At 35.3% G+C, this 23,505-nt stretch overlaps 1 protein-coding gene across 7 annotated transcripts in view; it reads right to left on the minus strand.

Annotated features, from left to right (window-relative positions):
• Positions 1–23,505, minus strand: part of RASAL2 (RAS protein activator like 2) — a 361,328-nt gene that overhangs the window by 236,527 nt on the left and 101,296 nt on the right. For 4 of the 7 annotated variants that reach the window (XM_059412830.1, XM_059412831.1, XM_059412829.1 and 1 more), the window contains exon 1: positions 4,440–5,329. The exons of the other annotated variants lie outside the window; for them this stretch is intronic. In XM_059412830.1, coding sequence (XP_059268813.1) covers positions 4,440–5,037 — 598 coding nt within the window. In that variant the 5' untranslated portion in view covers positions 5,038–5,329. Of the gene's footprint in view, positions 1–4,439; positions 5,330–23,505 lie in introns of those variants that run through there. 7 annotated transcript variants of the gene reach the window in all.

The following is a 23,505-nucleotide window of genomic DNA, read 5'->3' on the forward strand; positions in this document are numbered from 1 at the left end:
AGTGCTGTCAAGTGTGTAAACCTGGTGATTCACAGACCTGTACCCCTGGGGATAAAAATATATGTTTATAAAAAATAAAAAATTAAAAAAATAATAATAATAATTTTTTAAAAAAGAGAAATTCCAGGAACAATTTTTAAACAGAGATTCCCAGAATATCTTAAACATATGCTGAAGTCATGTAGAAAAGAATAATTTGGTACATATTAATATACAAAATGCAAATATTAATACTGTAATACAAATAGCTAATTAACAGCAAATATTAATAGCTAATATCCTAGCTAGGTAGGTGTTACACTAAATCACTGAAATGCAGTGATTCTTTTTTTTTTTTTAAGATTTTATTTATTTATCAGAGACAGAACACGCACAAGCAGGGGGAGAGGCAGGCAGAAGGAGAAGTAGCCTACCCATTGAGCAAGGCACCCACTGCAAGACTTGATCCCAGGACTCTGGGATTGTGACCTGAGCCAAAGGCAGATGCTTAACAGACTGAGCCACCCAGACATCCCTGAAGTACAGTGATTCTTATGAGAAATGGCAGAAAGGAACATATTTCACTGTATTTTGCAGACACCTCTTTTAATTTATAATAAAGAGTAAAGAGCAGGTCCAATTATAGAGATCTGAGGTACTATGTAAGTTCTTATACTAATTAATCCTCAGCACTATTTATGAATGCACATCTTATGAACTTACAGTACTTTTGTTTTTTCTAATTTGGTTGATTTCCTAGAATAAATGAGGAAGCTGCTAGTTACTTAATAAAATAATGTGCTATATTCCCAGCACTTAAGAACACTGTCTTAGGACTCAATGTTACAGTTGTTGAATTAATGTATAAAGTCCCTTCCAATAAGATTTTTAATGAAAAATCTGTTAAAAAATTGAATGAGCATATTAAAACAAAGTTATCTAGAAAGAAAAATAGTCTTCTAATTCCCAAGTTAGGGGTCTTTAAAAACATAAAACTGGGAAGACAATATTCTTACTACTAGGACATTACAAATAATGTCAGTTTAACCAGACATAAACTATAATCAGAAATAGAGAACTACATGGGGTATATTTAATTTCCTTTCCTACTTTCTTTTTTTAAGCTTTCATTCCTATATCTACCTACTGAAAGAGGAAGAAAAATAATTTAGGAATGAAATTACCTCCCAGTAACTTAGAGTTTACATTCCATGCATGTTTACAGTTACATAGTATTTTCTACCATTTCACATAGCTAGTAAGTGGCAACTAGTAGGCCCTATGATATTTTGTTGATCTGATATGCTGCCATGGGTTTATGGTTACTCCTCTCTTACTGGTGTTTCAATTTACTTCCACTATTGAAATCATGTTGACTTAGTGTTTAGACACTGGCCCAAAGCAGTTGGAATTACTTTCAACTATAAAAAGTGCAAGTTATATTTTTTATACTGTATCATTTGACCTACATATTCTCTGACCTACATCAGATAAATTAATATATATTACACAACTGGAAGGTTGAATGTGGAATAGTAGTGAAGCCTTTGAGCTTCTCCCTCTTAAACTGGTTAGAGACCCTGAGCATGATATATTTCACTGCTTTAAGAATGAGGGTAATTGGGTGCCTGGGTGGCTCAGTGGGTTAAGCCGCTGCCTTCGGCTCAGGTCATGATCTCAGGGTCCTGGGATCGAGTCCCACATCGGGCTCTCTGTTCAGCAGGGGCCTGCTTCTTTCCCTTCCCCTCTCTCTGCCTGCCTCTCTGCCTGCTGTGATCTCTCTCTGTCAAATAAATAAATCAAATCTTTAAAAAAAAAAAAAAAAAAAGAATGAGGGTAATTATGGTCAGCTATGGAACAAGAAATCTGTTCATGCTCAGAACATATACAATGCTCAGAACAAGGTTGGATACACAGAATTTAAGACTAGAACATTGCAATTTACTTACATTTTTTACCTATAACACCCATCAGGTATTCTACTTCTTCCTCCCGCCTTTTTTTTTTTTTTTTAACTCTATCAGTTTAAGTTCATTTTCCTAACAGAAACAAGACCTAATATATATATAGAACAAATGCTATGTGTCAAACACTGTTTTACACACTTTAAATACATACAACATTACCTAATGCCTCTTGCATCCACAGTTCATATTGAGGAAAAAAAGTAACAAACACTCATAGGTTTCAAATTAAGAAATATGTTGATTTTCTTAACACAGTCTTTAAGACATCTACGGTTTAATATTCCATAACTTGCTATAATACTATAATAGCAACCCTAATGAGAACACTTTATATTCACATGACATCTGTGAATAGATGTTATGTAAACTATAATGTACATAATATTTTCAAATTTTGTCTATCATTTGAGAGAAAGGCATTACTATTCCGCAAAGTGTAAAGAGAGATTCAGAGGTGAAACTTCGCAGATGATAACTGGCATAAATGGAAGTAGAATTCAGGTCTCCTGGGCCAACTGTATCCTTCTCTTGTGGGGAATGAGAAATGCAGGAAGATTCACACCTGCAGAAGGTTAGAAAAGCATGGACATGGACTCTCTGCTGAGTATGACCTACTGCCCACAGAGAAAAGGAGATCTCCGGACAAGAACAAGCTCCAGTCTTTGTATTAAATAGCACATTTCAGTCTTAAGAGCTTGAATCTTCACTGGTGAAGCACTTAGAGGATATCATAGTATTTGTTTAATTAAAATTGTTGATCTGACTGGAAAGACTACTTTGTACTGTTATTTAATTACTGACTTGAAATCCCTCCTAATAGCACCTTAAACTTTTATGCTTCCACATGTATAATTATTCTATGATTATAAGTGATAAAGAATATTAGGAAATAAATTAAGAATGTAATAAATGCAGAATATTTTGTATCTCCTTAAGTAAACCATAAATGTATAAAAAGTAGGGACATAATCTTTGAGCACATCACACATACTAGGCAGTCAATAGCTTGGCAAATTTACTAGAAACTGAAAATTAACTACAAAAGCCCCAAATCTTTATGAACACCAAAAAACCAACCAAAAAAAAAAAAAAAAGACCCCACCCAAACCTCCAAAATCCTATAGCTTTCTTTTATCAAATGCATACACATTAACTGTTGAGAGGCACCGATCCTAAGAATTTATTTCAAACTTTTAATTTCCTTTGATACTCCTTGATATCATCCTATCATCACCTGCCAGGGAAGCACACATACTGGCATCCAAGGAAATCCAACAACCTAGTCTTCCAAAAACTCAACAGAATGTTAATACAGGCACATCAATAAGATTTTACTCTTGGTAATTACTTATAAACGAAGGGTAAGAAGAAAAAAGATAAACTTAATAGTATCTTTAAAACTCACTAAGCAAAAGAAAATCTAGGGAGGACAAGGCTCAGGAGGAATACTGAATTTGGAAAACTCTTTAATTTTTTACTGGTATGTCACCATTTAGCATTCTTCATCTTCATTTTAAAAGAAACTAAGCTGTACTCCAACAACAAAATCCTTCAACAACTCCCATAATTTTCTAAAGAGTTTAACTTTCATGATGTGGTCAACCTTACAGTAAAGATTCGCTCAAGTATTCTAATAGCAAGAGCTGGATGCAGATATTATCAGAGTTTCAGTGCTGAGGTTTCCAAAAACAACAAACAAACAAACAAACATGGGTCATAAAGCAGAACTGAAATAGTTCAGCAGATAAGGTCAATCATTTCCAAGGCAATCACATAAAACTTTAAGAGTTATTATTTTGGATTTAACAATGCTAAAATCAATATAAAATATTTTTAAATTTAAAGAAGCCCTAAATGATATTTTTTTTTAAAAGTGATGATTCTTTTGCTGAAATGAATCAAATACAAGCTTCTATGTTGTCATCTGAACAAATTCAAGATTTGCATCTCGCTTCCATATTCAAATTGTGTATTTTTATGACAGAAGCAAATCAAATTCCAACCAGTTAAAAGCTACCAATACAATTCTGCTCTAAATAGTTCTCTCTTATAATATTTGTTAGTTTTTATGAAAAGATAATAATAGAAATTCTGTTTAATTCTCAAATTTCTCATGAGGAAAGTATTTGATTATTTCTCCTCCAAATCTCACTTAACTTACAAAAGTTTATCAATGGAGATAAAAAAGGGTTAAAAAAACAAAGCAAAACAAAACAAAACCCTTTTATACAGGCTCCAAAGTAGAATTCAAGAGTTTAACATATGAAAAAAAAAATCCTTAATTCAACCAAATCTATTCATTACTATTATTTACTATTATTCATCGAAAAAGGATTTCTGAAGTCAGGTTTATCACTTGTTAAAAATTCAAATTAAATAAATTTGTTTTATAATGAACAAACAGAATGGTTTATCTTATTATAAAGCACAATTAAAATTTCAATACTAATTAAAATTAAGCCATCCCTGCTTTCTCCCCTTATCACAATATACCTTCTCTTACTGGCTCATTGGTTGATTCTCCTTTTAGACTCAGCATCCTGGAGAAGCCATTGGAAAGAGTAGAGAAAATGCCACGGATGAAATATCCCTGTTGCTCAGATTCCTCTGATGTCCCTGAAGTCGGCCACAGTCTAACAAATCTGATATTGCAGCGGGGTTCTGGCTCTGAAATAGATCTGGTGAACGGAACCCGAAGTGACGGGGTGTTGACCAGGTTCAGCTTCTCTGTTGATGTTCCAAAGACCTCATTAGCAGAGGAAGAAGCCTTATTGCCAACCATCTTTGGCAGGACCTTTTGTTGAGGTTCATCCAAGTCTTTTTTATTAGTCTCCAACCTCTCCCTTTTGCTCCCTTTCCACCTATAGCTGGGATGTGTTTGCCACCGATAAGCACCCAGTGGCTTTCCTAGACTAGAAGCAGCATGTTCATTTTTCTTCTTCTTGCTTTTCACTGGACCACGCCAAGGATAGCTCTTTAAGCTTGCTCCTATCTCTGAATTTGCATCAGCAGGTTCTGACAAAGATCTTCGATAGCTTGGAGGACAAGGTGATGTCTGTCGCTTAAAGATGCTCATCTTCCACGACTCCATTTTTTAACAACTTCTCTAAAACGTTAAGTTTCCTCTACTCTGCAGTCTTTGCAGTCGAACCACACTTGTCCGTGCAGTCCAAAATATTCAACTGCTTAAGCAGCTTTCTTTGTGTGGCTTTGAACCACAGCAGATGTTGCTGCTTAAGAGCTGGTGTCATGTTATTACCCCATTTTCCCAGATCTCTGAAATTTCAGCAGCACCCAAAAATTTCTTGCCTGAAGCAAATAATCTTCAGAGTGCAGCAAAAGTAAAGATTTCCAGATCATCTCGCTTCCTGCTGTAGGTTTCATCTCTGTACTAAGTTTTCAGGAAATGATTTTAAAGAAAAAGAAGTGAAATAAAAGCAACAAAAACCCACAAACACCTCTATGGGCCAATAGCAGTTAAGTGTTCACCACGCAAATGACAGTGGGTTAAAAACAGATTGTGAAAGTACTCAAGCTGACATCCACAACTGACGGAAGAAAGAAAACTTGCCTAAAAGTCTGCCCTAGAGGTGACAATTCTTCAGAATAGTTTCTAAAGTCTGTATTTCAGAATTTAATTTCAAGAAAATCACTGCTATTTATACCACAACTTCTCTCAAAATTAATACTGTTTTTCAACCAATAGTAAAGTCATATACTCTTTTGTTCAAGTAGGCACTGCAAGGAGGAGGAAAAATAAGCTAAAGAATGCCAAAATTTAAAGCCATTTTAAAAATAACATATACTAGGGAGAATTCTAAAAGCATAAATGGACAGAAAAGAGACCAGGGACAGAGGGTATTTGCTATGAACTACAGCAAAGGAAAATCAAAGTCTTGGGGCAATATCTTGTGGGAACTGGAACACAGGAACATACATATTTAGATGATTTCTAGAAGGGGAAAGTTTGCTTTGTAAATCTAGTTGGAACAAGTTGTCTGGAAATATATTCCCTATCTGTTTAGACAAAGAAATTCCTTTACTCTTCTTTGTGCTGCTTACAACTTAAAAAAAAAAGAGCTGACTATTCAAAATTCTGTTAAAGCAAGTACCTTATAGTGAACCAAGATCATGAATGCCAAGTTTTTGGCTGGTTAATTTTTTTTTTTTTCAAATGTCTGCTCATGAACTCCTAAAAACAGGGGTTTCAAATGGAAAGCCTGACAGACTTTAGGCCGCCAATAAAAGAGATATAACATGGTAATCAAATCATGTTGCAAGTTGCAGAAAAAAATAATTTAAGCTGGAAAATTAAAAACGTATTCATGTAGTTGCAGAACACGTACAATGAAAAACCGTCCTCAAACTAAGTCTCTTTACTATAGAAATTGGACAGTTAGTACCTTATCTATTCTTTCAAACATATTAAAATGTTCTAGTTATTTCCATTATCATAAGGCAATAATCCATTTTTTTCTTTATATAGGCTCAAAATTTATTATGTCTATATTAAAGAAATGTTGAAGTACTTGGTGTTCCCAAAAACATAACATATCAAAGTAGAGTGTCTTACAGTCATAAAACTTTCTCGTTTAAAAAAAAAAAAAAAGGCAAAACAAACAAAACCCAGAAATCTGACTTTGCACAGAGAAAAACAATAAACATTAAGCTCTAATCTCTATTAATGGTGCATCACACTATCTACAAAAATTAATCTGTGATGAAAATAAACCTAAATGTAACATGTAAAACTGTAAAGCTTAAAAAATAAGCCAAAGGAGAATATATTAGCAAACTGAGGGTAGATGAAGATTTCTTAGAACACAAAAGAGCAATAACTGACATAGGAAAATAGGAATAAATATAAATGCACAAAAATCAAAAGCTTCTGCTCAGTACAAGATATATTAAGAAATCCATAAGCAATTCATAAAATGAGAGAAAATATTTACAATACTCACAATTTGTACCACAACATATAAAGAACTTCAACTAATTAGTAAAAAAAGAAACCTAATATTTAAAAATAGTCAAAAGGAGTTGGACAAAACCTTCACAAAGAAAGCTATATGGTCAATAAGCATATGAAAAAGTACCTAATCTCATTAGTAATTAGAGAAATACAAATTAAAGCTACAATGAGATATCGCTAACATGCAATCGCCCTTTAAAGGGCTAAGAACGCAGGTGTTGGTGAAGATGTGGAGCAACCAGAAAACTCATAACTAGCAATAGGAACATAAAATGGTTCAGTTAGTATGAGAAATTGACATTTTCTTTACAAAGATAAACCTAGGGGCACCTGGGTGGCTCAGTGGGTTGAACCACTGCCTTCAGCTCAGGTCATGATCCCAGGGTCCTGGGATCAAGCCCCGCATCGGGCGCTCTGCTCAGCAGGGAGCCTGCTTCCCTCTCTCTCTCTGCCTGCCTCTCTTTCTGCCTATTTGTGATCTCTGTCAAATAAATAAATAAAATCTTTTAAAATAAATAAATAAATAAACCTACATCTAGCCTGTGACCCTGCAGTTCCACTCATAGGCATTTACTCGAGAGAAATGAAAATACACATACTTGTACTTCAATGTTCACAGCAGCTTTATTTAGAAGAGCCATAAACTAGAAACAACCCAAATGCCCATCACAGTAGAATGGATAAAGAACTTGCAGTATTTTCATACAGTGATGTACTACTCAGCCAGAAAAGAATGAACTATTAACAACAACAACAAAACAATGCGGATGAATATTCCAGATACTATGACACCAAAAGAAACTGGACACACAAGAGTAAATACTGTATGATTCCATTTCTATAGAGTTCTAAAACAGGATAAACTAATGTATAATGGAGGGGGAAAAAAGCAGTTGTCAGTGGTGGAGGACACTATTAGCAGAAAAAGGGCACCAGGAAGCCTTCTGGGGTGATGAAAACTTTCTAAGTCAAGACATAGATAGGAATATGGGTTTATGTAATTATAAAAGCCCATTCAAGTAGTCACTTAAGGTTTATGCATTTTGGGGACACCTTGGTGGCTCAGTTGTTTAAGCATCTGACTCTTGGTTTTGGCTGAGGTCATGATCTCAGGGTTGTGAGATGGAGCCCACACTGGGCTCCGTGCTCAGTGTGGAGTGCGCTTGAGATTCTCTCCCTCCCTCCGCCTCTGCCCTTCCTCCCGCTTGTGGCTATGCACGCTCTGTTCCCCTGACAAAATAAATTATTTTTTAAAATATTTATGCATTTTTCCATAATTAAATTTTACCTTAAAAACTGTAAGCAATACTGAACTTGGTAGTTAGTAGGTTTGTTACCCAGCATTACAAGTATCGATTCTGAATCCACTCTCTGTGTATTTTAAGCTTGAGGAAAGGAGTAAACACATCGAAGAGAATAAATGGATGGATGAATGAATGAATACATACATACACACTAATACTAGAACCAATACTATGTGCCTCCTGATATGTTGAACTGTGAAGGATACATATTTGTATATTATTCTGTAAAAATACACAACCTAAATTTAATCTAATCACAAGAAATATCAGATAACCTCAAATTAAAGATGTGCAGAATAACTATCTTTGCTTCAAAAATGTCAAGGTGAAGAAAAAGAAAAGTTATGGAACTGTCAATTCAAAGGGGACTAAAAAGAGGTTATTAAAGCAATGCATGATTTTGGGTTAGATCCTGAACTAGGGGGAAAAAACAAGCTATAAAGGACATTATTGGTACAACTGACAAAACTAAAATACGGATTATGGATTAAATAACAGAATCATATCAACAGTAAATTTCCTTATTTTGATTATTTTTTTAAGATTGCAAAAGAGAATGTTCTTATTCTTAGGAAATTCATACAGAAGTATTTAGGGATATATGGGATTGATGTTTCTTTCTTTTTTTTTTTTTTTTAAGATTTTATTTATTTATTTATTTGACAGAGAGAGATCACAATTAGGCAGAGAGAGAGAGGAGGAAGCAGGCTCCCCACTAAGGAGAGAGCCCCATGCGGGGCTCGATTCCAGAATCCTGGGATCATGACCTGAGCCGAAGGCAGAGGCTTTAACCCTCTGAGCCACCCAGGCGCCCCGGGATTGATGTTTCTAACTTACTCTCAAATTACTCAAGAAAAAAGTATACATAGGAAAGTAGTAAAATAAGATAAAGCAAATAGGGCAAAATGTACACAATTATTGAATATAAGTAAAGGGTATATGGGAATTTCTTGAATTTTAGCAAATTTTCTATAGGTTTGAAATTACATCAAAATAAAATATTGAAGAAGTAAAATTCTTAATTCTTTACTTCGTTTGGGTCTATAATACAGACAGAGATCATTTCAGAGTATCTTTTGACTAATATAAAGAAATATCTAGATACACAGGTTTCTTGGGAGAAGGAGGTTAATCAAGATCACCCCCTATTAAAATATCTCAATGGAAAATTAAGACTATAATTTTGAGGGGTGCCTGGGTCACTCAGCTGGCTATGTGTCTGCTGAAGCTCAGGTCATGATCCTGGGGTCCTGGAATCAAGCCCCACAGTTTCAGGGTCCCTGTTCAGCTGGGAGTCTGCTTCTCCCTCTGACCCCCCCCCCCCATTAGTGTACTCTTTCTCCCTCTCTCCCTCCCCCCACTCCTCTCTCTCGCATAAATAAAAAAATATAATGTTTTAAAAAAAAAAAAAGAGAGACCATAATTCTGAGAAAAGTTGCAAAGTAGGAGAACTTGAGCCCTGTAATCAACATTGTGAAATTCAGACTCAATGTTAAATGAAAAAATTCTTTTATACACTAAAGGTAAGGTAAAAATAAGTATTATAGTTTCCTTTTTTTTTTTAAGATTTTATTTGTTTATTTGACAGAGAGAGAGATATCAAGAGAGGGAACATAAGCATGGGTAGTGGGAAAGAAGCCAGCTTCCCACTGAGCAGCGAGTCTGACCCTGGGATCATGACCTGAGCCCAAGGCAGACACTTAACAACGGAGCTACCCACATGCTAATTATCATAGTTTCTAACCTCATCAACTCAATTCTTTTGAGGAAGTACCACAAATCTTCTTATCTTTTATCTGAATTTAAGACAATAACTTACCACTCTACATTTTCTGAATTTTTCCAAATATATATAATGAATTCATGAATTTTTAAGAAAATAATCACAGGATTTATGGTTTCATGAAATTAGAAACAATGACAGTTGTACCACTGAATTACCACATTCACTATAAATCCCACTGTAAAAACTGGCTGCGGATTAAAGTGTCAGTACAAGAACATTTCAACCTCAAGTTTTAATCAACTACTTTAAAATTTTCACAATAATAATAGGTAATATTTATTTTTTTAAGGTTTTTATTTATTTATTTATTTGACAGAGAGATCACAAGTAGGCAGAGAGACAGGCAGAGAGAGAGGGGGAAGCAGGCTCCCCATCAAGCAAACAGCCTGACGCAGGACTTGATCCCAGGACCTCGAGACCACGACCCCAAGCCAAAGGCAGAGACTCAACCCACTAAGCCACGCAGGCGCCCAATAATAGGTAACATTTGAAGCACAACTTTAGGAATTATTCTGGCTACTATGTCAAAAGAAACATGTGAGTTCTATAAATAAAATGCAAGTATTTACATCTGCATAGAGTAATATTTCAGATTGTAATTGAGCACCTACCACATATCAGGCTCTCTATTAGGACTATAGGAACAAAAAGAGCACTGGGTGTTAGAGGCAACTGATGAATCATCGAACATGACATCTTTTTTTCTTTTAAGATTTTTTATTTATGTTTTTGACAGAGAGAGACACAGTGAGAAAAGGAACACAGCAAGGGAAGTGGGAGAGGGAGAAGAGGCTTCCCACAAAGCAGGGAGCCTGATACTCGATCCCAGGATCCTGGGATCATGACCTGAGCTGAAGGCAGACACTTTTTAACAACTGAGCCACACAGGCATCCCTAAATACTACATCTGAAATTAATGATGCCATTAATAATGTTATGCTAGCTAACAGACTTTAAATTTTTAAAAATTAAAGTAAATTAAAAAAAAGAAGAAGAACAGGGCAGATGCTGTCCCTGTCCTCTTGGAACTGCCTATTGATCAAGAAATGCTTACATTAGGAAGGGAAAATTATATAAGGTGTTTGAGAGGTATGCAGCAAGAGGATTTTTACCAAGTCTAAGGCTTAAAGATAGAAGCCACTTCTGAGATTCTCTTGAACTTGAGTTTCTACTGTTATAGTCAATTCTAGTAACACATGACATGCATTCTGAAAAATCACCACACTATACAAAATTGCACAATAAAACTACAGGGCTTATGGGGAAGACGGGGTTGGGAAGCCACACTCAGGAACCACAACAATGACACATAAGAAGGACAGGAAGCTAATACAAACTACAGACCATTTTATACACGTTAAATTGTTAATGAACACCTATGTGCTAAAATAAAAACGTCAGGTTTGAAAAAACTTTAAATTGCCTGTGGAAGTGGGCATCAGAAGGGTTGAGGCTTCTCCTTTTTCGGGATGTAGTGGTAGGAAGGTAATCTGAAATCTGAAAGAGAGCCCACTAGCCTGGGTGGATGGATGTGGCTCATAACACAGTGGAGAACCAGGGTAGCTGCTAGCTGGTTGACAGGTATGCTTTCTGAGTATTTCCTATGTGATACAGTTTAAGTGGATACAGTTTTCTGCGTTCAGCTAGTGTTTCTCAGACAAATGGCATAAACCAACACAAAATTCATGCAATGCTCAAATTGTTCCTTAATATCAGCACATGGTACAAGTTTTGGTTTTGAAAACAAGCATAAGAGAACCGACTGTATTTCATCTCTCCTTCCATATACAACTGACCACTGAACCACCGCACAGGTCCACTTATACGTAAGGTTTTATATATATATATATATAAATACAGTAAAGGACTGTAATTGTATATTCTCTTCCTTGTGATTTTAATAACATTTTTTCTAGCTTTTTTTTTATTATAAGAATACAGTATGTAACACATACACAAAATATGTTATCGGTAAGGCTTCTGGTCAACAGCAGGCTATTAGTAGTTAAGTTTAAAATTATTATTAAGTAAAAAATTATTATTAAAATTATTAACTCAAAAATTATACATATATTTTTGACTACACAGGGGTCAGTGTCCTTAACCCCTGCATTGTTCAAAGGTCAACTGTAAAAAGGAGGTAAAAATCTACAGGAGATGTTACCAGTGGAAAGTACAATAGCACCAGAGGATAAATGGCTTTTTTTTTTTTTTAACTTAAGTATAAATAACACACAGTGTTATATTAGTTTCAGGTCTATAATAACTCATCAATTCTATACATTACTCGGTACTCATCACAGTAAGTATACTCTTAATCTCCTTTATCTATTTCATGACCCCCTGAAAACTGTTCTCTGTATTTGAGAGTCTGGTTTTGTCTCTTTTTTTGGTTCATTCATTTCTTAAATTCCACATTTAAGTGCAATTGTAAGGTATTTATCTTTCTCTGATGGACCCTCTAGGTCCATCCATGTTGTTGCACGTTGACAATTTCTCATTCTTTCTTATGACTGAGTAGTATTTCTTTATATATATATATTTATATATATTATAATTATATTATTTATAATAATCAAGATTTGGAAGCAACCCTAGCATCCATTGATAGATGAATGGATAAAGAGCTTATATATATATATATATATATATACACACACACACATATATATGTATTATAATATATATTATAGATATATCTATAATATCATATAGACATGATAGATGAATGGATCCTTGGGTTGCTTCCAAATCTTGGCTATTGTAAATAATGCTATAATAAACATAAAAGTGCTTATATCTTTTCAAATTAGTATTTTCTTTATCTAGATACTCGGTAGTGAATTACTAGATCATATGTTATTTCTGTTTTTAACCTTTTGAGAAACCTCCATACTGTTTTCCATACTGGCTGCCCCAATTGGCTTCCCCACTAACAGTGCACAAGGGTTCCTTTCTCTCCACATCCTCATCAACACTCATTACTTCTTATGTTTTTGAGTTTAACCATTCTGATAGGTATAAGGTGATATCTCATTTCCCTGATGACGGGTGGTGTTGAGCATCTTTTCATGTGTCTTTTGGTCAGCTGCATTTCTTCTCTGTAAAAATGTCTGTTCAGGTCCTATGCCCATTTTTAATAGGCTTATTTGTTGGTTAAAAAAAAAAAAAGGATTATTTGTGGGTTTGGGGTTGAGCTGTATAAATTCTTTATACATTTTAGATATTAACCCCATAGTGGATATTTATGATTTTCAAATATCTTCTCCCATTCAGTAGGTTGCCTTGTCGTTTTGTTAATGGTTCCTTTGCTGTGCAAAAGCTTTTTATTTTGGAGTAGTCTCAATAGTTTATTTTTGCTTTTGTTTCCTTTGCCTGAGAAGACATTTCTAGAAAGATGTTAAGGCTGACGTCCAAAAGATTAGTGCCTGTGCTATTGCTTCATCTGTCACATTTTGGTCTTTAATCCATTTTGAGTTTATTTTTGTGTTTGATGTAAGAAAGTGGTCCAATTTCATTCTTTTGCATGTTGTTGTCCAGTCTTCCCAGTACCACTTGTTGAAGAGACAGTCTTTTCCTCTCATATTCTTATCTCCTTTGTTGCTATTTTTTAAGCCATTTTCCTTTTTAACAATAAAATCTATTGATTTTCATTTCTATAATAATTTCTGTAATATATGTAATTTTACAATGAGCATGTATATTTTTCTCCTTTTGAAAGCATAAAACTTATTTATATATATACTATATATATATTATAGTAATATATATATACAGAAAATCTACAAACAGCAAAAATAAAAGCGTTAAAATTAACCCTGAGAATTTGAATTAGAGAACAGGGAAGTAGAAAAGTCATCAGAGATCAACTTAACCAACTCTTTCACATAATCAGACAAGGCCAGATCAAAGAGATTTGTCCATAATTACTTAGTTAACGGCAAAACAAACAACAAACAAACAAAACCATGTGTATCCCAATTCCCAGTTCAGGATTCTATAACCTCCTTAAATTAACATTTTTCCAAATTAAGCTTCCCAAGAACACAGTTGAAAACTTTAGACTTAAAGACCCTAAGTGTGACATTAAATCCAGTTACTCTAGTGTTATTTAAATGCTAAAATTCTTTCTTTTTTAAAGTTTAAAATAGGCTATACTTTTCTCATTAAAATGTCCTTTCAGATTTACTTCATTCAACTAAGGGAAGCAAGCAGCAATGAAAAGGCAAAACTTGAGCTTTCTCAGTGTACAGTAATCTGCCAACACTTCCTATCTTAAGATACACCTTTTCTACATTGAAATTCTATTCTAAATATCCCACATGTCCTTTGGGAATAGAAGACATGACATATGCTACAATTAACAAAGAGTTCTGGAATTCTATTACTAGAACAAGAAAATACATACCTTCTTGGACCCATTCATGAAAAACTTTAAAAATAGGAGCCATTTCTATTAACTAGAAGAAGACATCTTTCAAAAATATAAAGTCTTTGTTTATACAAAGCTAACTAATTAATAACAAAACATCCCTTTCCTACCTCCTATCAATGGAGCACATCTGCTTCCCGAAGAAACACTTCCTGTGGCAAAAAACTACCTCCCTTCTAAGTAGCAGAAATCAAAGACACACCTGACACGTACGCAACTGCTTCTTGTTGAAGAGACAAAGATACATCTAGAAAGGCCAAATGAAGATTATTTTTAACAGACAAGTGTTGGAATCAATGATCTTTTAAAATAAGGAAGCATTTTCAAATAAAAACAAAAACAATGATAATTCCTAATGCCATTATTAAAAGTCTTTTTTAAAAAAATAATAAATAATAACTCTTGTTTCCCCTAACCTCTCTAATCACGTCTTCTCTATCAAGTTGAAATCCTGGGAGTTTTTCAAACCTGGGTCCTTAGCACCCACTCCCCAAATTCTCACCATGCACATCATCATTCCCAGTTACCGTTGTCAACTTACACCTCCAGTTCAGAACTTGTCTCCACTGAGCAACATTTTCATATATTCAATTTGACATTTTGTGCTAAGTTCAAATTCAAAATGTATAAAACCAGGGGCGCCTGGGTGGCTCAGTGGGTTAAAGCCTCTACCTTCAGCTCAGGTCATGATCCCAGGGTCCTGGGATCAAGCCCCGCATCGGGCTCTCTGCTCAGCAGGGAGCCTGCTTCCTCCTCTCTCTCTCTGCCTGCCTCTCTGCCTACTTGTGATCTCTATCTATCAAAAAAATAAATAAAATCTTTTTTTTAAAAAATGTATAAAACCTAATCCCGTGGTCTTTTCTTTAAAATCTGGTCTCATTCCAGTGCTCCTTATCCTAATAAAGGGCACCATATCCATTCAGCTGTTCAAGCCCTGAACCTCAGTCATCCCCTTCTCTTACCATTCAATATGCAGTCCATGAGTCTTGTTGAGTTTCCTTCCTATGTATTATTTAATCTATCAACTTCTCGCCGTTTCCCCTAAATTAAACTACTATTACTTCTTTTTTAAGATTTTATTTATTTATTTGACAGACAGAGATCACAAGTAGGCACAGAAGCAGGCAGAGAGAGAGGAGGAAGCAGGCTCCCTGCTGACCAGAGTCCAATGGGCTCAATCCCAAGACCCTGGGACTATGACCCAAGCCAAAGGCAGGGGCTTTAACGCACTGAGCCACCCAAGCATCCCACTACTATTACTTCTTACCTGGATTACAACAGCCTCCCAAATTCATCTACCTATTTCTACTATGGCCCTATGTAAACCATTATTCTTGCTATAGTTTGAAGAATCTTTTCAAAATACAAATTTATGGCATCCTGTTTAAAACCTTCCAAATGGTTTCCCACTACTCTTACAAAAAGCTGCACAAAACAAGCCAATACTCCTTAACATACCCTGGTCCCTAGCTACTTCACCGCTTTAGCTTCCCTCTTAAAGACAAACTTAAATTCTTTCAGTCCTTCATACTAGCCACTTTGCTTCCCACCACTGGAATCTTGCTCACATTGCTCCCCCTGTATATGGAAGGACCTTCCTCCCCTCATCCACTGCCTACTCATGCTTCTGATTGCAATTCAAGTGTTGCCTCCTGGAAGAGGCCTGTCTTGATGCCTCCCTAAGTCAAATCTCCCTATTACAGCCCTTCACAGCCTCATGCATCTATTATAACTTTGTTTGTATTTGGACATTTCTTTGTGAGATTATTAATCAATGCCTGTCTTACCCACAAGGCTATAATCTCCATGCCTGTTTTTATTATCCATAGTGATCCCCACTGTTTGGCAATGATGGGCACTCAATAAATATTTATCAAATTAATAATATCTGAGAAAGATCTAGAATAAAAGTACCTAACTTCAGAATAATAGCACTTACTTAACATTATCTCTGATACCATAAAGATCACATCAAAATATATACTGGGGGGAGAGTGGGGCAGAGTAGGGAGAGAAAACAGTCCTAATACTCTGCAGGAAGTTGTTTTCCTTGAACCAAGCAGCTATTTGTTTCTTCAAGGATATGGACAGTGAGAAGTATTAAAGGAGGAAAATAAGAATAATGCAAAATGGGAAAAGGACAAGAAAGAGGCATGAAATAATGTTCTAATTGTTAAGAATTTTTGTTCCAAAAATACATATTTAGTTAATGCAGAAACTATTATCTTAAGTCACACGTATATGTGAGGCAAAATAGGTTGTTAGTTATAAGGAAACAAAGAGTAGATCATCTCAGGCCACGTCAGTCTAAGTAAAGAAGTGGTGTATCAAGTACCTGTGTTAGTTGCTGAGAGAAAAAAAAGAAAAAATTTAAAGAAACTAAGAAAGGTTAAAGAATTTTCAAATAGTATTAAGTTTTATGAAGCATAATGCAATAAAATCATGTCCTCAGCGTTTCAGGACAGTACCAATTATTTAATTTTCATTCTTCACAAGAAAAAGGAGTTATACAAATTATAAACAAAAGTACTTTATTTTATTGTTGTAAGACTTTCCAGTAAATAAATTTTTAATCAGAAAAAAAGATAGAAAAGAGGATTTGTGGCATTTATTGTGGTCTTTAACATTCACCTAATACAGGCTCCGTGTTTATCCTAAGAACCATATTCAAAGGGCATTACAGAGCTGGCAGGTGGAATTAAAATGCAACAACAGATTATCAGTCAATGTTTGTGAAGGACAATCAATAAAGGTAATTACCACATGAATCTACACTGATTTATGTCATGGCAGAATAATCTGGAATTGTAGGGATGGATTCCGTCAAAAGTGATCCAGATTTAAATATATTTTTTTCACTGCTTCCTGTTTAGCTACAGAAATCTGATCCTACTAAGAGCCTTTATTCCTTTAAAAAATAATTTCCCTGATTCTCAAGTTGTGACTCAGTCTGACCATGTCTATTTGCCTTCTGCCAGGATCAGCTTCTCTGTGGGAACTGGAAATGTACGCATACCCAAGGAGTGATGCAAGAGCTGAACTTTCCCCAAGGGCAGTGCCAGCATCCTAGGACTTCAGACTTCTGTACTTCTTCCTCTCCTGAACCACCTTCTAGGAGATGGAATGCAAAAGAAATCGTGCAGCCTCAGAGGAAAGTGCTGAAAATTATACATTCATTTGCCTATTTAGTCATACTTTCAAGGGAAAAGACTAGGCCTCTACATTACTTCCCACTTTCATCCCGTTAGATTCATTTTTAGCTTTGGAAGCCTGTCCATTTATTGACTTAAGCTTAAGCTAGGTAAATATGATCTATCAATCTATTCCTCTATCTCTGAAGTACTGGTTTTATTATTTAAAGAAAATTTTAGATCCACTTCATTATAGATCTGTCATCCTCTAACGGCTGTTCTAAATTTATCCCAGACTGGGCACCTGGGTGGCTCAGTGGGTTAAGCCACTGCCTTCGGCTCAGGTCATGATCTCAGAGTCCTGGGATCGAGTCCCGCATCGGGCTCTCTGCTCAGCAGGGAGCCTGCTTCCCTCTCTCTCTCTCTGCCTGCCTCTCTGTCTACTTGTGATCTCTCTCTGTCAAATAAATAAATAAAATCTTTAAAAAAAATAAAATAAAATAAATTTATCCCAGACTGACCCGGAAGAGACAAAACTATGAAATGCTTTTAATTTTAAAGTAGTTAGTATGTTTTTTAAATTTCTTCTTCCTTCATTCTTCTATTGCACTAATGCATTCTCCTTTGTATTTCAGTTTAATGTATTTCTGACGTATTCACAAGACTTTCAAGCTCAAGGTACCTATAGAGTACAGAGTAGGCTGTGTCAAATTTGCACTGAAATAAATTAAAGGAGTATGATAGGATACCAGACTTTTACAGTTGGCCAAGGAGAAGAAAAAAAGAAACATAGCACAAAGTTACCTTAAAACTCTTGGGGCACTAGCTTTCAGCCCATTCCCCATCCTGACATCTATCTCCTCTGCCAAAAATTACTCAAACCACTGTTGCTGGCAAGTTAGCTTAAGTGGTTGGAATTTTTATTTGCACCCATGTACTTTTTCTCTCCCAATCTGTGTTATACAGTTAAGAAATGTGTGTGCATTCATTTGTCTTTCAATCAAGGGTTCTTTTCTTAAGAACTTAATTCACATAAGTTTAACCTTTGAGACTAAGAAACTGGTCCCTCTTCTTTCCACAAAATGAAGTTTTCCTTCATCCAGTATGTGTTAATAATTAGAGCCGTGGCATTTTGCTGCAATTTATTCATTCATTTCTCATCTCATTCAGTAAGCTGACTGTTTTCATATTGTCTGTTATATGCCACAAACCACGATAGGTCCCCCAGCTCTTAACAACTGTTTTTACAATTTAAGTGAAATAAATAAATTAAAATGATAACTGATACGATGAAGGCCTCTGTGGATGAAGTGAAAGCACAGAGGATGGATTACCCAAGTCAGCTTGAGGAAATCAAAGGACATCTTGCAGAGAAGGTAATATTTCAATTGTGAGTAGGCAGGAATTTACACTCAGTGAAGGCAAAGATGTAAACAGTAGAAAAGGAAATCTTATTTCAAATAATTTCTATTTGAAATCAGCACTGCTAAAAGCTTGAATCTCAGACCTCTGGTAGTCCACAAACTGTGTGCCATGAGGCTGAGTCAAGATGAATACAAAAATAGAGAATAAGTGTTTAGAAATCTTCACAGAAATGTAACAGAACAATTTTCTGTCTGTTGAATCCAATAAAAAAGCTATTTTTTATTTCATCTCTCTAGTTATTAATTTTTATTGTATTTTGCTAAAGTTTTAGTTCCCAACAGACTGAAAATCTTTAAAAACACAGATAGTTTGAGTAGTGCAGTTACTAAAATGCATCTAATTCTGACTCTAACTCTCATATTGTTCCCTGTTTTAAGCTTCTTTTTGGATCTCCAAGGAACTCTGAGAGGCTTATCCCCTGACTTCAGGAAGAACTTTATATATCAATTAGATGATCCATTTTAATTAAAGGATCAAGCTAACAATTCAGCAATGCTGACCAAACTCCTTGAAATTTTACTAGAGGGAGGAACAGCTGGTTCACATACTTTGGTACATGTTATCACAAGTAGAAGCAACTAGATGTGGTAGAATATTTTTCTACTTAATTTTTCTAATACTTGAAGCCATTAATCCTTCCCACTCTTTCATGAAATAGGCCTTTGCACATCCTTGGAATCATGTTCCTTTAAAGCACACAAGTACACATAGAAATAAGACATGTTTGATTCAGATATAAACTCAAATAGGGACGGTCTTTACTATCTAAAAGCGTATGCTCTAAAATAAAAAATTCGGGCGCCTGGGTAGCTCAGTGGATTAAAGCCTCTGCCTTCGGCTCAGGTCATGATGGTCCTGAGATCGAGTCCCACATCGTGCTCTCTGCTCGGCAGGGAGCCTGCTTCCTTCTCTCTCTCTCTCTCTGCCTGCCTCTCTGCTGACTTGTGATCTCTCTGTCAAATAAATAAATAAAATCTTTTTTAAAAAAATAAATAAATAAAATGGAAAACTCACAGTGAATGCCTATTCCTGCTATAAATGGGGTCTCCCCCCTCCCCAGGGGTTGAAACCCAAAGTTTAATATGCACAGGTTCATATACCAAAGACACATAAACTCAGAAGTAAAAACTCAAGTTAAATCTTTCACCAAAATCATTACATCATATAAGTCTTTGTTCTTTACTTTGCAAAACAGTTCAGTCTAGCTGATGATGGCTTCTCTTCTGTCAATCTTATCAGTAGCCACTTTTTTCTTAGATTTCAATGACTCAGGATTTAATTTATAAAATATCAAAAGGTTTGATAGGGTACAAACACATAAGGTAGCACTTAATGAACATATTTAGGTAACCTCAGAAGTATGAAATCACACACATATTTAAGATACTACTATTTAGGGCTTTATATATTTTGTTACCTTTTTTCCTCTAATTATTCATGGTATTATTTTGGTTTTACAAAATTCTGGATGTTTACAAGTACCTTCAATTATTTTGGTACCTATTTTTAGTTATTAGAAAATACAGATGCACATACAGAAAAGCCAACCTAGTCTATACTGAGATGAAAAATAAAAGAAACATAAGTTAGACTTAATTCTTTGCTATCTATCCATCAAAGAATAGGAAATACAGGGACACCTGAGTGGCTCAGTTGAGCCTCTGCCTTTGGGTAAGGTCGGGATTCCAAATTCCTGGGATTGAATCCTGCATTGGGGGGGTGGGGTCCTTGTTCAGCAGGGAACCTGCTTCTACCTCTGCCTGCCACACCCTCTGCTTGTTCTCTCTCTCTCTGACAAATAAATAAATAAAATCTTTTAAAAATAAAATATGATATAATAGTTAAATCTTTAAAAAATAGGAAACACAGTCGGTAGCAAGGTTTTTCAAATTCATTTTAGATGTAATCATTTTTTGTGCTTGTTAGGGTGTGTTCTGGGGACAACTGTCCAGTGACCTGAATGACATTTAGCAGCATCCCTGGCCTCTATCCACAAGATACCAGAAACACACGCTTCACCACCCTAGTCATGACCATAAAAAATGCTTTCATAACATGGTTAAGCACCATTGTTTAATAATATAGAAAAATCATTTTGAACTTTTTTTCCCAACACATAACATTAGTAAAAAAAAAAAAATTCTGAGCATACATCTCTATCCAAATATATTTACTTCTAAGTTATATATATGGACTATGTACTAATGTTATATACATTGTAAAATATAAATACATTTAAACAGAAGGAGATTAAAAAAATTATCATGGAAGTGCTAATAAATTTAGAACCTGAACCCCAGAGGATTATCTTGTGTACCCCGAGGGATGTACATACCACACTAAAGACAGTGGTATTGATTATAGTCACAGAGAGAAGAATTGTTTCTTTTACTGGATTAGTTACTGACTATAACATATTCATGCCATTTATAAACTGAATACAACTCTAATATAAAGTATAAAGGGATATTTTGACCTTTGTTGAAAAGTGGAAATTCTAAAGTTTCTATGAAAGTATGTTAATTAAATTTTGGATATTGTAAAGAAGCATGACCTTGAGAACAAATGACTCAGGATGAATTCTCTGGTTGACTATGATCTTTCCTTCTTCTTTCTGGCTCAAAAAATGATAGGTAGATGCCAGTATTCATACCAGTTCCCACAAAGTTCCACAACCCTATTTTCAGACTAAGTCCACTACTAAACCAGTGATTAGTTATTTTTATCCTCACATGAAAATTAATTTTTATTAAAAACATTTTGGAAATATATACCAAGGAATGTAAGAACTATAATTATGGCTATTGCTGAAAGTCCGTTACTTATGCCATAATAGTGTAACCACATAACAGTGGTTTCAGAAAATATAATGAATTGTTCACTTAGAGGAACTCATAGTTGACACTGATGTACTTAATATCTGTGTAACTGCTCCAAATATTACAAAGATAATACAAATCAGTATTTAGGGCACATGGGTGTCTCAGTCAGTTGAACATTGGGCTCTTAATTTCAGCTCAGGTCATGATCTCAGGGTCCTAGAATTGAGCCTCATGTAGGGCTGGATGACAATAAGATAAATGCCTTTATCTTAGATGCTTGTAAGTACCATGTGGGTCTTAATTTTATAATGCGTGCCAATGAATGTGGTGCCACATTATTAAGCAAACTTACTGTTCCCATCTAGGAAACAGTGAATGAAAACAAAAGAAACAGATAAGGGAGAGCACACAACTTGGGGTGGGGGTGCAGGTAGTAATAAATTTGAGAAATTAGGTACTTTTCCCGACACCTGCAGTTCATCAAGAACAATATAATTTAGTTCACCATTAGGCTAATACTCAGATATTTATAAATACTAAGTATGATTTACCTCCTATTAAATAGTAATACTCAGTCTATAAATGTTTGAATTAAAAGTAGAATCAGAAAGTAAGTTAAAGGATTTTACTATTGCAAGGTTTTATTTAAACATGCTTTGTGGTAAGAAATATTTTAAATAATGTGTGAAGTCAAATTACTTTAGTGGTAGACTTTTGGGTGACATAATGAATATTCTGCTAAAAATGAAACTGTAGTCATTCATTTCCTGCCATGAACAAGTAACTGATACGGAGCTTGCCATCCTGTTGTAAATAACTAGAAAGCCAGACAAAACATTTGACACAAGTTTTGAGACATTACAAAACAGGAAGGACAAGACTAGGATCCCCAATACAAGGAAAACATATCAGATAAATCTTATGATAATCCTGGATTTCAAGCCAGAGTCACCTTCTGAGTATTGGCACAGAGAGGAACACTGGCAGAACACAATGGTCTCACTGAATATGAGGAGATAGAAGTAAAAGTTCAGGGAGGCTGAGGCTGATGGGATTTGCAGTGTAACGTACTACAGGAAAAGGAAATTACACAAAGAGATCCAGAAATCTGCATGGTGATCTGACTGAGTTACTGGCTGTATAATTAAGCTGCATGTGTGTAGGATTAAACTTCATGTCTACTAGCAAAGAAAGCTGCTCAACAGCTATAAGCTGGAAAATCTTCACAGCTCACTCAGGACTGGAGGATATTTGAAATCCCTCAAACAAAAGAAGAAACCTTGTTTAATACCCAAACCATTTGCACATATTTTCTTTGCCTTTTTTTGTTAATTTTTTATTTTTTATGAACATATATTTTTATCCCCAGGGGTACAGGTCTGTGAATCACCAGGTTTACACACTTCACAGCACTCACCAAAGCACACACCCTCCCCAATGTCCATAATCCGACCCCTTCTCCCAACCCCCCTCCCCCCAGCAACCCTGTTTGTTTTGTGAGATCCGACCCCCTTCTCCCAACCCCCCTCCCCCCCAACCCTCAGTTTGTTTTGTGAGATTAAGAGTCACTTATGGTTTGTCTCCCTCCCAATTCCATCTTGTTTCATTGATTCTTCTTCTACCCACTTAAGCCCCCATGCTGCATCAACACTTCCTCATATCAAGGAGATCATATGATAGTTGTCTT

This window comes from Mustela nigripes, chromosome 10 (genome assembly GCF_022355385.1).
Source record: "Mustela nigripes isolate SB6536 chromosome 10, MUSNIG.SB6536, whole genome shotgun sequence".
Lineage (NCBI taxonomy): Eukaryota > Metazoa > Chordata > Mammalia > Carnivora > Mustelidae > Mustela > Mustela nigripes.